Source organism: Marmota marmota, unplaced genomic scaffold (assembly GCF_001458135.2).
Source record: "Marmota marmota marmota unplaced genomic scaffold, marMar, whole genome shotgun sequence".
Classification (NCBI taxonomy): domain Eukaryota; kingdom Metazoa; phylum Chordata; class Mammalia; order Rodentia; family Sciuridae; genus Marmota; species Marmota marmota.
Window position 1 is genome coordinate 4,129,940 of NW_026000022.1, and position 15,878 is coordinate 4,145,817.

Here is a 15,878-nt window from a genome sequence, read left to right on the forward strand (position 1 = left end):
AAAAAAAAACCCACAAAGGAAGTGAAACAATTGTTAAGTGAAAATGTAATGACAATTAAAAACAAAACAAACAGGAAAATAAACTTGCCAGTTTAGTGAGTTAAGGGTTATAGTAAAATACAGTAAAATGGTGCAAAGTGTAAAATATAAGGAGGAATGCAAGTATAGGTGAGATACACATCCCAGGAGCAAAAAAGAACATGTCTGATCAAGTGCTTTTGTGCTTTATCATTTCACTCCCTCTTTGGGCATCTAAAGTCACCATTCTTATAGCCCAGGCTTTCCTGAGCTCCCCACCTGACACAGGTGGCACCTCACAGTCTTTCCTCCTGCCCCATGAGTCAGTGGCCAACCCAGCTGGTGGCCAATCGGATGCTGAGCCTCCTCCTCAGGGAGAAGATTTTTCTAATTCTTTCTAACAAAGGAATGAAAATAGGAGCAGCAGTCAGGTAAGTGTTTATATTAATGAGACTGGCTGAAGCTACATGTTAGTTCAACTTCCCTGAATTCTTAGGTAAATGCATTTAAACCTAATCTCCTGTGAAGTCAAATTACTTATTTACACGGTGCTCAAGGTGTACTCTGTAACTGCACTTAGCCTGATTCTGTTCAAAGTGCAAAGAATCACCCAGCTAGCACCCAGACCAAGTAGCACAGCCACACCACACACACAGGATTTCCCATACAAAGTCTTAAATTAGAAGCTCTCACTCTCCTTTGTCCTTGCTTAACATCCTAATTTTCTATGTTTCCCCCAAAAGCATTTGGCCTTCTATAACACTTTGAGTAACTGTGAATTTCAAGGAAAGAAAAGCCTTTGAAAAGGGCTGGTAAAAACAAGTAAGAATACCAACCAACAACCCCCACCCTCCCAGCAAAAAGAAAACAATCCAGGCCTGTTTGAAGGAGATTCCTTCACAAGATAACCAGTTTCCTCAGGTAAGGCCTAGTCTGCTTAACCAAATTTTCCTATACTATATTTACTGCATAAAAAGAATGAAAAGGGAAGTTTCCACAAATGACTATGAGAATTTCATGCCAAATACATAATGGATCTGAGAACACAGCAATCATTTATTTAGATTTAAAAGAAAATAAACTGAATAAAGAAAGCCATGCAACTATACTTATCTAGAGAAAGTAAATAGTGAACTGGCAAGTTTGGAGGGAAATCAATCTAGGGTTAAGGGATTTGTATTCAGATCTGAAACATGTTACTTGGGAGTTGGGGAAGAGGGTAGGTGACAGAAGAAAGCAAGGGAAGGGAAGGGAAGAGGGTGTTGGAAAGGTCTCCTTTGCAAACTAGCTCCTAGGCAGTGCTGGTCTAACCCCAGGAAAGCAGCCAGCTGTGGTGTGAGACATACCTCATTAGCAGTGAGCTTGTCCTGGGGTGTCTGTGGGGACATGGTGGGTGTCGGCTGGCTGGAGGATGGGGAGGAGGAGGTGGAGGAAGTGGAGGAGGAATGGCTTTGCTGTAAGAGATCTGGCAAGAGGTGAATGCGACCGGCAAAGCCATTGCTCTCATGATGGCTGGCACGCTTTTGGTCAACTGTACTCTGTAGAAAAAACAGGCACACTGGTCTCGCTCAAGCGCTGCTGACATTGCCTACGACCCTACTGATAACTGCTTTGTTTTAGGTGCTGTGTGACTTTTCAAACTCTGTTAAAATACCAAGGGAAAACCAAGGAAATTAGCCGGACTTGCTCACACTTGCTCACCAAATGCCTAAGCTGAGCCAACAGAATTCAAAGTGCCTCCTCTGGTGGCCACACAGCTCTAGCAGTTGATTCTTCCATCTGTTCCACGCAGGGCACTCACTTCTTACAAGACTACTACCCCTTTTGTTCTTTGTAAATCTTTGTCTAAAGTTCTTTAGAGTACCCGGTGGCTTCCCTGGTCTTTTCCACGTTCCTTCTACTTTCCATCCAAATGCATTGCCGTAGCATGAAACACACTGAGGCAAGTCCCAAAGACTAGCAGGGTGCCCTGTCCTGTTTCAGTGAGGAGCATATCACTTGGATGAAGAAGGTCTAAGCTAAGAATGAACAGAGAGTTGTACGACACAGCGATCCAAACTGAGCACATCTGGTGGTACACATTTAATTCTTCACCTAGTGGGAAAACTAATATTCTGGAGCACAGAAGAGAGACCTCCTGACCCGTGTGCCCAAGGCTCCACGGGACTGGAACGAGGTTCATCCCACCCACCTTGTCCACTCCTTCTCAAGGTCTGTGCCCTTACTCATTCAAGGTTTGTGCCCTTACTCTTTGACACCCTATGACTTTTCTACTGCTCAGACACAGACTGTGAGACTCAGCGTGGTGCTTGGATGAGGGCTGCCACAGGCATGCAGAGGAGCAGCAATGTGGGGTGGAGGACTACCGGCTACCTTTGTGGCATGCAGCACACACCTGCCTCCCTAGCCCCAGACACACTACTCTCAGGGTCTTGTTAACATGAAAACAGATGATGATGCAGAAACAGCATGAGTGAGTGAATGAGCAAGTGGGTTAATGACTATAGGAGAAGCTTAGCCTCTGACAAGGAGGATAATGGTACCTGGCGGACAATCAATGTGCCCTCCTTGGATGGAGTCATGGCTGGTTCACTTTCTACATCATCATGGACAATCATGGTTTTCACAGATTCTGTTTCACCATTGCTCAAATTCAGAGATGACCTAAGGAGACAAAATCCAGAAGTGAAGGACTCTATTCCCACAAGTCGAAGATATCCTATTTAGAATTTTTACCTTCTCAAAAGTCAAAACGTGAGATGAGGCTACAGTATAAAGTCTACTGAAGGAAAGCAAGAGTTTAGCTTTGTCCCTTCAACAAAGAATTCTCCTGCTGTGCATTTTTGCATGAGCAAAAAGTTAGAAGGAGTTCTTATAGTTAATTTGTTATTCAACTGAAATTTCCTTTTTATCAAATCATTAAAGAAAAAAAATAAAGCATATGTTGGGATGTTGAGGGAGGCACTGACATGCACACATACAGAGATAAAGGGGGAAAGCCCAAAAGCTGTTTGCTGCTTAAGCACTGAAACTACATATTAATGCTCACAAAGTCTATGAGCATTAATAAGTTGGGGAAAACTGTCTGGTTGCCACTGGGAAGACCATCCTAAAATATGCTAAGGACTGACGCTGCTCTGGTGTCCTCTGGTCCTGAGGTGGACTCGTCAGCCCCCTCCTGTTCCACGTCGTCATCCTCCTCATCGGTGGTCCCTGACTCCTCACTGGAGGAAGAGTAGTCCGTCACCTTGTGAGGTGGCCGCACATCTTCCACTGCTCGAAGCTCTTTGGCCAATGCAGTCAGATCCTAATGCACAGGGCAGAAAAGAGTGAGTTAGGCAAAATGGGGAAGGTGGTAAGAAAACACAAAAGACAGAGGTTTTTCATTTTAAATCTCAATGAACAGTCACAATGTCAGTTTTATAAAACTAATTTTCTATTTGCCAGTTTTATACAAAGTTAAGTTTTTGTAATTTTTGATATGAAAGGGAAAGAAATAAAAATAGACTAAAAAATAGAAAAGAACAAAAAAAGTCAAGAATGTTGCAGAAAATTCGAATCTTACAACAATGTAACAATCTGCTTATAATAAGATGACCGTATTTTTTTGTTGTTTTCAGATATAAGGCAAAACTCCAGATCAACCAATGTACACAGAAAGATCGTTGATCTCTGTTATAAAGACATCTACATATATGACAAAAATGTTCTTTTAAGGGGACAATCCAGAGAGCAAGCTTCTAGTTAAAGCAGGTTTTTATTTAAATTTTTCCTCCAATTTTTAAAAAATTTTCAAGCCAACAGAAAAATGAGAGTTGAAGTGAGGACCAGTGTGATATTTTCCTGTTAGTAACTTGCCGCATTTCTGAAAAAAGTTCACAACTATGAAGAGAGAAAGCAATGACCTCTCATGTGCTGTGGGCAGGAAGGCAAACAGGGCAGGCTTCCCACTAACCCCTTTTCCCAGCCTTACCCACATTTCCCCATTCATACCACTAGCGAAAGTGAACAGAAAGAAAGAAAAAAAAATCCATATTAAAATTTATTCAAAAAGGGCTTCATTACACTTTAATCTAGACTTTTTTATAGACATTTTAATATTCATATCTTTAAAAAAATTTTTAGTTGTTGATGGGCCTCTATTTTGTTCACTTATTTATACAAGGTGCTGAGAATCGAACCCAGTGCATCACACATGCTAGGCAAATGCTCTACGACTGAGCCACAACCCCAGCCCTCAAATTTCTTAATGTAATTTTTTTTGCAAGGGAGGAGTCCTTTTGCAGAGAATAGAACTCTGGGGCACTCAACCACAGAGCCATTATCTCCTGCCCTATTTTGTATTTTATTTAGAGACAGGGTCTCACTGAGTTGCTTGGCACCTCACTTTTGCTGAAGCTGGCTTTGAACTCACGATCCTCCTGTCTCAGCCTCCCAAGATGCTGGGATTACAGACATGCGTGCCACCACACCCAGCCTCTCAATCTAATTTTTAAGAGTTGATTACTATATTTATACTCCATATTTTTATGCGAGTCCAAATTTTATCTTTTTACTTGGGAATTTTAAAGGAGTATTTTGTTTTGTTTTTAAAGCAGGCCATGTAGCTGTTTTTTTTTATTTTTTTATTTTTAGTAGTTTCAACTTAGTTTTCTTCCTTCCTACTGATGAGAATATGTTTCTTATCTTTGCGCTTAAGCTTCTGAACAGGGATCAAGAGTAGGGCTATGAGTCTACTTAACTGTTGTGATTACAAGTTGTATGTAGCCTTTTATAGTTGCTTAAAAAGCTATATTAAATAATACTAGATGCATGAAGCATGTTTTGTGCATTAACAAAGCTGAAGTCATTAAGTTTAAGGCTTTTATCTCCTAGAAAAGATCAAAAAGGCAAGGTGAGGAAGGAGAAGGAATGTAGCTCAAAGGTGAGCTAGTTAGAGTCGTTCGGAAAGCTGGCTCTGAGGCTGAGCTCTTCAGAGACAGGGCTTACCACTTCGCCCTTCAGGACAGCAGCAGTTTCATGGAGTCCAAGAAGCCATCATTGATGAAGAGTACACAGAAGAGGGAACATGGCAGAAAGAAGGGTATGGGGAAGAAGTACAGAAATCAGTTGAAGCAGGAAAACAAAACTTAAACAGATCTGAAACTCCACCACACCCCCATAGTTACATGGCCAGTGAATGAGACAGGGAGCACAGGGGAAGTACGTGGAGCAGTCCCAGCCATCATCATCCCAGGGACTGAAAGCCAGAATTTAAGCAGCCAATGAGTTTAGGAAGGTGAATCAAACAAATTTAGTCTAAAAACCAGCACTGTCAATGATCAAGTCATGAAGAATAAGTGAAGTTAATGCCAAGCAAAGCAATATAAAGGCTTTTCTTAAAATGAAATTTAATTAAGTAAAAACTACACTTTGTTCCGTGTTTCTTTGTAAAGATGACTGAACACAAAGTGTACAGTTGAAACACTAGAAAACAGACTTCATTCTATACTGAGGACATTACATAGGAAATAAATGCCTAAGGGAGAAGCACAACTGTATCTGGGTATAAGACAGTGCAATTCCTCACATCTGGGAAGAGCTCAAAAGAAAAAACTGCAGGCCTCTCAAACACTGTGTGTGCATGTGAGTGTGCGCATGAACAGCTGAAAATCCAGTCCAGGGCCTTGTGCATACTAAACACATGGCTCTGCCACTGAGCTATACCCTGAGCCCCTCAACCATATTTTTAATAGAAAGATCTCACTTAAGTCTAAAGTAAGCAAGACTCATTTTATGCAATCCTTACAGCAGGCTTGACAGGTCTAAACACTTCCTTTTTATCTTCAGGTTTTTTTGCTGCATTTTCAAGGCGCTGAGATGGAGAGCCTTCAGACTTGGATGATGCTGTTAAGTTCAAAAGAGACAAGAAAGACACATATAAACATAAGATGTATGTCACTGAGCTGTCCCAACTCACACAGTCTTCAGTTTCTCCCCCTTTTCTACTGCCCACTTCTATTAGCCCCACTCATGCAAGGTCTGAACTCAGGGCAAAAGGGAGATCCGAAGGCAGTCTGGTATCTTTCTAATGCCTTATTCAGAATTCTCCATCAGCATACACTACTGAATGTATGCACCAAATTAATACCTTACGTCAAGAACACAGTGGAGGCAGTTTTCACTACTATGATATCATCAATAATACTGGGGAGAGCAATGGCCCTGGAGCTCATATTGGAAAAAAGGGGTTCAAATGGCAGCTTAGACATTTAGTTATGTTGGACAAGTCAGTTAATCACATTCAATTGTAAAGTGCTGTCAGTGATAAACACGTGTAAAGCTCTCAAAATTTAGCTCTGTGATTAAATTATGATGTCTATTTTTGTCATTAGCAACCTATACTAAGGCACTGTTTCATGACATGCAAACCATAGATTTTTCTTATCTTTCTTCTTTTTTTTTTTAAAACAAATGAAAGCCTTTCGATATAATGATCATAGCCCAGGGTTGTTCACAAGGAAAGAGCAAAGGAGAAGCAGCCTACATCTCACTCTGAAGCGTTCCCCAGAGCCGCTCTGAGACCCAGGGTGGGACCCGGGCTGGGATCCTGAATTGCTGGACCCTGAGGAGCTGCCACTGCCTGGCCTGGGCACCAGCTTCTCCACTCTCTCCCACAGGAGCCTGGGCTCAATACTGCTGTTAGAAAGAAAAGACAACAGCTAATGCATCATCCCAAGACATAGTACCAAATGACAATCATATGCTTGAATTGTGAAAAGTAGGGATGAGAGAACAGCCTTAGACAACATTTCACATTAAATTCTCCAAAAGTTGTAGTGACTTTATTCATGGATTTTATCTTGGATATCTTAACCAACCAAAAATGCTAGCTAATTCCTATTCTTAAAACCCCTAAACTCCTCATTCAGGTCTGAAACAAAATGTGACTGTTCAGTCTAGAAACATCACTACTCTGTCATTGCAAATTTAATTCAAGTCTTAATATTATGAAAAACTTTACTTATATAATTATAAACACACTTATCTCTTGCAGCTCTCATACCCTAAACTTTCAAAGTACACTTCTTTAACTGAGCTGTTTGGGGAATATTACTGAAAGCACAGGCTGGGATGGATTTCCTGCCATAACCAGACAGACTCAGAGCACACATTTGCTGGGTAAAGAATTCATAACACAGACACAGTCACAGAACACCACAGCCCTCTCTGATCATAAATACTACGGGTTCTCTGAAGATCCTTGGTTATTATCCATCTCCCCACTTCAAGTTATACCAAGGCTGGGCACATGCAAAAGGCCAGCCTTAGAAAGGCTCAGTAATGACCAGTTATAAAACACTCAACAAAATCTCTCACCTAGCATAATGCTGGTCAAGGAGCTTTCTGCAGTGATGAAACTGTTCTACATCTGAGCTGTGTAGTATTCTAGCCCCTAGCTACATCTAGCTACATGTAGCTACAGAGCACTTGAAAGGTTGCTGATCCAACTAAGGAAATGATGTATTAGTTTTATTTCATTTTAACTAAGTTAAATTCAAATTTAACAAGCCACACATGGCTAACAGCTACTACACTGGTGCTTTAGAACCAGAAAGCCGTATTATTTGGTTAATTCACTAGACTGTCAAATAACCATTGGCTATCTTTAGTTGCCTATCTATGATTTCTACACTATTCCACAGGACTTAAAACTTTCTTTGGATAGAAAACTCCATAGATTACATATCTCTTAGAACTTCTTTCTCTTCTGACAGTTCCTCCTTTTAATCAGGGTCAGTTAGTTTTAACTTCAAAATTACTAAAATACACACCCAGATTCCAACCCTCTTTTTACTCTAGATCAAGTTGATGTTATTCATGTTTGTGAATAAATATTTATATAGATCTATCTGTGTAGATCTACATATATTTAAATCTCTTTGCCTGAGAATATCAATGTTTGTGTTTTTATTAAAACAGACAACATAAAACTATAGGAGAAATGCACTCTTCTTTTACCTGGTGGAGTTTCTCTGCCCTGCTTGGCTATTTTGCTGTCCACTGCCCTGCAGTGGGGAATCCCGACGGGACAGAACAGGGGAGCGAGATGTTGTTCTCACAGGAACCTTTAGGTAGAAAATATAGCAGTTAAACTATAGAAAACCTGAGGTGGAGAACAAAGATCTCCCTACCAAATGTATTTTTAAGATAGTCATCAACCCACTCACTCCCTCCCTAATCTTCCTCTGGTCCTTCACTGGTTTAGCCAAAAGCATCTAAGGAGCCAGGACAAACAGCCCTGCTGTGCTCCTGCAACAATTAAATGATGTTTAGACTAAAGCTGCTGGCAGGGGACATACAAGAGCACTTTGCTGAGATAACATGAGAATCAGGAAAACAAGTTCAAGGAAATCAAATAATGGTCTTCAAATCGATCAGCAGAAAGCAAAGATTGGCAAGAAGCAAGGAAATATTCAGAAGAAGCAAATTCCAACTGGAAGAAAATTACATTAAAATGTGCCCTTTTGTTTAATTGTACCATTAGGTAATTACCCCCACCATCCAAAAATAAAAATAAAAAAACCTAAATTTTGAAAAAGAAAAACATTTTCATTGAGATTTGCATGTTAATCTTCATTAGAAGACCTTTTCTGAAAGTTTTGATATTGGTCAATTTTAAAATAATGTTGTATAGCCTCTTATAAACCTATGAATTATGATTCTATTTGTTCTAGAACCATATTCTTTAGAGTCTTCTCTGAATCAAATTTTGCTTTCTTATGTTTAAGTACAGAGTTAACAACAGCAAAAAAAGCTAATTGGCCACTGACTAAATATAACTGCCTAATTATAAAACTTGTTCCCCACGGTAAAAGGCTCCTTTGAAATTTCATTGCCCCTTTAATTCTGGTGAAATCACCATAACCATTATTAAAATAAATATTTTTAAAATAATAAAAAGGAAAAAGCAGCATACATCTGTCTTTCTGCTCCTTACCCTTGGAGGCACCTCGTCACTGTCTGATCTAGACCAAGCCTTTTGGGTGGGGTCAGGTACCTCTGACTTAGAGTCAGAGCTCTGACTGAGCACCTCACTGCGGGAAGGTGGACATGGGTCCTGAGAACGAAGATGGTGGTGTGCAAATTTGGGAGGAGAAGGGTCACTGAAGGAATGGGATCGCGAGACAGGGGAAACATTGTTCTTGAGAGATGCCAGGTGGGACCACTGTACCTTACAAGAAAACAAAACACAAAACATTCAATGCGTTCTGCATAAAACTGGCTTTTCTGGTCAATACCAAATCCAAAGTAGGAACTGGCAAAAGTGGAATGCAAGTTGGGGCAGTATAATACAAGGTAACAGGGCAGTAAATCAGTTACAGGTCTAAATGAAAATGTGATCTGGGGAAAACAGTATGTTGAAAGAACAAATGTACATTTAATAAGGAAAACTCCTACTATCCAGACAAATGTTACAGATAGCAGTAAATGTCAAGATTTATAGGCCTGAAGTGGGGCAATGGACTACATGCATATTGATGTCAAAGCAGATACTAGAGAGGCAAAGAAAGGCAGAAAATAGATCTCAAGATAAACACTGTTTAGGCAAACCCACCTACTGTCCTCCTCATACCACCTGGCAGTGTTGAGATTTCAGACCAAGTAACAATACAACACACTGAATGAGCAAAGACAATCCCACCACCTGTTTTGAAAGACTATAACTTAAAAAAAAAAAAAGCCAACTTTGCAAATTTATCAACAATTTTTCTTATTTCTTCCCAGGGCTTAAAATACTCATACACCTTCACACTAGTTCTAAAAAGAAGAATGTGATTTCTTTAAGAACATTTAGTACTAGGGAAATCCCTAAAATGTCTGCTATTAGAATACTCCTCTTGGCAATTCGAGAATTGTGACAAATACTTGTCAGCTGAGTTTATCTGGGTACTTTTAGAGTAGGAAAACAGTCTCTGATAAAACCCATAAAATATTTTCACTAAATATAAACCTCATTCTTTAAAAATAATTGTTCCACATTCAACTTACATAATTGTAGCTACATATCTATTTTCTCAATGTATTTAATGAAAACAGAAAATACCAAATCACAACTTGTTTAACCTCTCAAGTATAAATAAGATGTAGAGTTAGTTCCATGTGTACAATATCTATAATTTACAGGTAAGCTTAAAATAATCCCAATTATTGGTTAATCCCAGACTTCTAACATGTTTGAGATTTTCAGGGGAAAGCATACAAATAAAATTTTTACCTGAAATTATAATCAATAATAGGGTTTAAAAGAGCCCCACATGAGTAAATTCTCCCCCTAAGAATTCGTCATAGGTATTTGCTTCAGCCAAAATCAACTTCAAAATAGGAAGAAAGGAGTATTTCCATACAGTTAATTAATCATGAAGTAACTATTCAATAATTAAACTAAACATGAAATAACTCAGGAACTCTTATATTATACTGTTAGGGGCCAAACAGATTTTCCATTTGTGTTAAGCCTAATTTCCAGAACTGAAGCTTTTATTTTCTACTCTTCAAATCTATCTGTGCTGGGAAAGTGCCAAGTTGTTAAAGTACCATCTAACCTAGTCGACTTGCCCCTCTTCTTTTACCTCTGTTTTCCTCTTTCCTGTCTTTTCCTTTTCATCCCTTATTCTCCTTGCAGACAGGCCAGCTCCTCTGTTGATCCCATGTAAATCCTCCTCACCCACACACCACTGTCTTTGCCTCAGTTGTATTCTTCTTTCTTTTTGTTAACTCCTCCTGGCTGCAGTTCCCCCGCATTGTTCAAGGAGATTATTTACTGTGTATCACTCTAAAGCTATCAAGTAAATGTGTTTTTCAGAACATTACTGCTACTTCCGTCTCAAGAACACAAACTTTTGTCCCCTACACACACAAATCCCCCTGACAAGGACACCCAGGCTTAGGAACCTGAGTTCCCAACATTTTGGATTCCACAGTACCAAGGGAGAAATGTCTAAATGTCAGCTATTTTCAGGGAGATAGCAAAATAAGTGTTTCAGGGCTCTCTGAGATCTCTGGCCTAGGAAATTTTTGCTGTTCTACAGCATAGCAACTTGATATTAAACCCAGGGCTTCCAACATGCTAGGCAAGGAATGCATTCCCAGCCCCTTTTATTTTTTACTTTCAGACAGTCTAAGTAGTTGAGGCTGGCCTCAAACTTCTGATCCTAGAAGCCTCAACCACTAGACTGCCTGAAAGTAAAAAAATAAAAAGGGCTTGGAATACATTTTGCCTCATGCAAGGATCAGAATTACAGGTATGCACTACTGCACCCAGCTGCAGCTTTTCTCTTTAACCATATACACTCAGACCAAAGGTGCTCCCTCACCCAGAAAAGGCAGAATGGCCTAGATGGCCTAGAGAAATTCATGCCCAATCTGCTGTATCATAAATCAAAGGGATCTTGAACCTTTTGAGAATCTGATAAAAGGCCCTTTTCAAGAAATACATGCATATTTAGACAAAAACATCTGCACAGAATTTCAGGAATATCACTGGCTCCTTAAGGTCCACTCAAAGCAATGGGTAGGAGCCAGGGGTCACACAGCAAACACTTTTAAAATGCTTGGGAGAAAAGGTTCTGGTTCTTCTCTTCATGTGCTTATAATATTAACCTTCTAAAAACTAAACTAAAAAGTCTTCTTGTTTTAGAAAGAGAAGGAGGCATTTCATATCTGAGGGAAGGCAAGAAAAAGAAATTACTGACTCTAAATATCCTTACTAAGTTCAACCAAAATCCTTTAAAAAAAGGTTTCCTTTTTTCCTATCAATTAGAGACTCTTGCTTATCTTTTTTTTTTCTTTTTCTTTTTTTTTTTTTTTAAAGTTTGTCACTTAGTAACAAACTAAGGGTGGCTGTTATAAGAAGGCCCAAGGCCCAGCGAGCCACACAAGTTTCCTCCACCACAGAAAAGCTGGCTGTTGCTACCTGTGGCTCCGCTGGTCTCTGCAGGGCAGGATGCACAGACTCGGAGTTGCCATTGGAAAAAGACTCTGATCGAGAAGGCACTGGTGGCTCCAATACTCTGCCTGTCTGCTTAGACTGGGCCTCAGGGGAGCTGTGGTTAGTTTTCCTAAATCTATCTTCCACCTGCAGCAGAGAATTAGAAGACATAACTCTGTGTTAGTAGGGAAAAGCAGAGATGTCAAAGAAAGTCTGAAAGTGGAAGAACTCTAAAAAGAAACTTTCTGGTATTTTTTTCCCTCAGCTATATGAAAAGAGAAACGCAGTTTGATGGCAAAAAAAAAAAAAAAAAAAAAAAAAAAGGCAGATAGAGCAGGGCTGGGATTTGACTTAGGAAAAGTACTTATGAAAATAAAAATTAAGCACTGCAGCCTCTAAGATCTCTGTGCCCAGGGCTTTAGGATTATACATAATGATAAGCTAGAGGGAAAAAATCTGTCAAAACCAACTAACCCAACAGATTAAAGACTATCATCAGGAATCCAAAACATATTTCATTCCTCAGAAAATAAAGGCATTTCAGACAGAGCCATTTCATTCCTCAAAAAATAAAGAGCATAACACTTTCAGACCAAGCATAACACTTGTTAGAACTGCTACTTCTGAGAACAGACAACAGTGGAAGGATGCCACCTACAGGCAGGAAGGAACTCAACTTGTGGAAACACACCAGTCCCACCTGCCCAACAACCCAGAACAGGGTGTACTTTGCTGCATCCAATGCGAGGTTCGGTTTAGCCCAGAAGTATCAGTTGATTCAGTAACATACAGGCCTAAAGGCACTCTTCCTCCTGGTATTAGTTGTGGAGAAACAGTAAACCAAGACTACCATTTCTCTTGTTTACATTTTAGAGAATGATTCTGCATAAAATCAATCTTCACTTAGTTTAGCTTTCAATTCTTAAGATCTGTTAACTAAGGTACCCTGGTCCTTTATAGAAAAAGCACAAACCAGATAGGAGAGCTTGGACATTTACATCCTCTGCCAGCTAGAAAATAAAGGTGGACTATCAGCTGATCTTAAGAAGACTTATTCCACCATTAACACTGTACTACTCCAAACAGTCAGTAGATTACTTTCCAGAGTAGGACCAATGTCTAAGCAAGCAAGAAGGAAGATACCTCACGAGTTCTGTCAGCAGGCTCATAGTGGGACTTGGGCTCTGGGGTGTGGTAGCTGGGTTTGCTCCTTTCCTGTTGTGCCAGCGGCTGCTGCTGCGGGAGCTGCGGATGCGGCCTCCTGTGGTCATGCTGTAGAGACAGGAGATATGCTTGTTCTTGTTGCAACTGCCTCTGGAGCCTCTCTGCCTGCCGGTGCTCCTCCATCTCCCGCCATCGGCACTCCTTGGAGAGGGAGAGGATAACACTAAATCTATGGGACACTGAAGAGCTCGCCTCTTCTCTGGATTTGTGCTTGACTTCCCCCCCCCCCACCAAGACAATCCCCTGGCCTCCCTCTTGTTTTATAACACAGCAAAATGGCTGGGATCTTAAACAGAATATTACCTGTGGAGAAATATGATGGCTCTTGTTAAGTATAACATCATTGGAGAGCATGAGAGAATTCAATTTAATGTTGATTTCAGTAGTGTGTATACTAGGTATAAATCCTACAGCATAAGCTGCATGTTCGCTGAATGTCAAGTCCTGTTCAACACCTTGTGTAGCTACTAAACAAGAACAGTTACTACCTAACAGTGACTTACTAATGGGAAGTAAATGAATAAATAAAAGCCACCTTGCACTGTACCCAAGCAGTCTGACCATAAAGGATGTCTCCATTTGAGCCTGGCTGCCCAAGGCAAAACCAAAAAGATCTGGCAATCACCACAGCTTGACAACTTGGGGAAGGGACAAACACGTCCTAGTGCTAGGGAACAGGACAGAGGTGGGGCGTTACCAGTAACATGGCCTGCTCCTGGAGCAGCTGCTGCTGAAGGATTTCCAAGTGCCGCTGCTCCTCTTCTAGCTGTCGCCTGATATACTCCTGTCACACAGAAATTACCCAGCAATCAATTTATCCAAAAGAAAAGTATTAGATCAACCTGCATGGAGCACCAAGAACTGCCACTCCAATCATCTTTGTGATAATTCACTCAGTGATAAATACCTAATCTAAAAACACTCTATTGCTAAGGATTTTCTCAAGATTTTCAAATTGACCAGTAAGATCTCAAAGACTTTTATACATTCCAATGATATATACGAAGGTCACTGAGGCGTTTCTGTTAGGACACCACTATCATATACAATGAAGAACTTTAGAGGATGCCATCCTCTTATAGATGATAGACTCCAGAAAAACTAAAACTAGGAAAATCAGAAGGTTCTAATTAATAAAAGTCTGCTTATTAATTATGATTTAATACAAGAATGGCTCGTCAATTTTTGAAACCTAAAACCAAAAACTGTTTAACATAAAAGAAACATGACTTATGCTTTCTCTGATAATTCAGAGAAGGTACCTGGAGACTCTATTCTGAAAGCCATGGTCTGGGAACATCAGACTTGGACAACTCTCTGCAAATAAACAGGCCTAAGCTCTTCAAAATGATGCATGCAGAAGTGTGTGTGTGTGTGTGTGTGTGAGGGATGAAGATGGCTTTTATAAGAAGAGAATAACTAACAGGTAAACGAACCCAAAATACATCACGTAAAGAGGGAAAGACTGCATCTTAATGTTGTGTGCATATCATATCATATTATATTATTATTAGGAAAAGAGATCACGAAGCCTTGATCCCTCTTCCAGGAGGGATCAGCTCTATGACTTACTATATACTCTCAACCTTCCATTTTTTTTTTCAGTCACTTCACTTGAAAAATAAGCATCAAAGATTTCTCCCAACTCTCATGTTTGTGTAAGGTTCAAATAGGAGACAGTTATGAAATAACACTGAAGAGCAAATGACATTTTAAGTAAAAGAAGTTTCCTTCCTTTTTGACAGTGAAAAAGGCTGCCTACCCTGGAAGGGGAACAGACTAAGGGACATACGGAGAAATTTATTCTAAAATTCAGGTTATGTTTGTTTTTGTTTTGTGATGCTGGAGATCAACACCAGGACCTCGGTTACATTTCTGTAGTGTGTACAGCTGACCATCTCCTTCTTTCATGGCACATACCTTAAAATAAAAATAGTCATAGGTATAGGCTGAAAGGAGGTTTAAATTAACCAACAATTCTGGCTAAGAAAATCAAAGATAATACAGAAATCATGACATATGTAAATATCCATAGAGGCAAAAGCCAATGGGTGTGTGGGGGGGGTGGGGTGTGCTTATCCATAAAGTCACTGGCAAAGGTACCTGGTTCTGATTTGAGCATCATTCCCTTTCATTTATGCCTGACCCTACATGATCACACTATGCCAATAATTGCCTTTGCGATGGTCATGCAGGCTTACCCAATCTAAATGAGAAAAGGGACCTGTCTCCCAACTCATTCCTTCTTTTGAACAAAACAGAATTAAATTCTAGCTTGAAAGATCAAGTTATTATACTTATTTGTTTTCTGTCTTTAAACCACAGGGACAAACAGAAAAATCACATCTTATCCAAACCACAAAGGTCCTCCTGATGTACAATGAACATATAGAATACAACAAATGTATACAGATAGACACACTTAGGAATGAAATGTGTCCTATAGCACTGTTAACATGGAAAACCTATTTTACAACAGAACAAGAAAAGCAGAGCAAAGCTGATTTTAGAATTTTTTCAAAAGAACTGCAGAATACTTGCTATTTACAAAATCTAATGACTACTAATTAATGATGCAGTAAACATCATACTCTCCTGTCACTATCAAATTATGAGAACTATCCCTAGGTAATTTTTTTGGCGGGGGGGAAGAAGGGGGGGGGGG

General features: G+C 39.9%; 1 protein-coding gene across 50 annotated transcripts in view; it reads right to left on the minus strand.

Moving 5' to 3' along the window:
• The window catches only part of Map4k4 (mitogen-activated protein kinase kinase kinase kinase 4), a 107,854-nt gene that overhangs the window by 23,821 nt on the left and 68,155 nt on the right, over positions 1–15,878 (minus strand). For 3 of the 50 annotated variants that reach the window (XM_015504979.2, XM_048810498.1, XM_048810533.1), the window contains 11 exons: positions 13,911–13,997; positions 13,133–13,354; positions 11,975–12,136; positions 8,999–9,232; positions 8,020–8,126; positions 6,545–6,696; positions 5,807–5,904; positions 5,008–5,016; positions 3,150–3,325; positions 2,562–2,682; positions 1,365–1,556 (listed from right to left, as the gene is read on the minus strand). In XM_015504979.2, coding sequence (XP_015360465.2) covers positions 1,365–1,556; positions 2,562–2,682; positions 3,150–3,325; positions 5,008–5,016; positions 5,807–5,904; positions 6,545–6,696; positions 8,020–8,126; positions 8,999–9,232; positions 11,975–12,136; positions 13,133–13,354; positions 13,911–13,997 — 1,560 coding nt within the window. The remainder of the gene's footprint in view (positions 1–1,364; positions 1,557–2,561; positions 2,683–3,149; positions 3,326–5,007; positions 5,017–5,806; positions 5,905–6,544; positions 6,697–8,019; positions 8,127–8,998; positions 9,233–11,974; positions 12,137–13,132; positions 13,355–13,910; positions 13,998–15,878) is intronic. The other 47 variants (XM_048810520.1, XM_048810516.1, XM_048810510.1 and 44 more) reach the window with 38 other exon arrangements.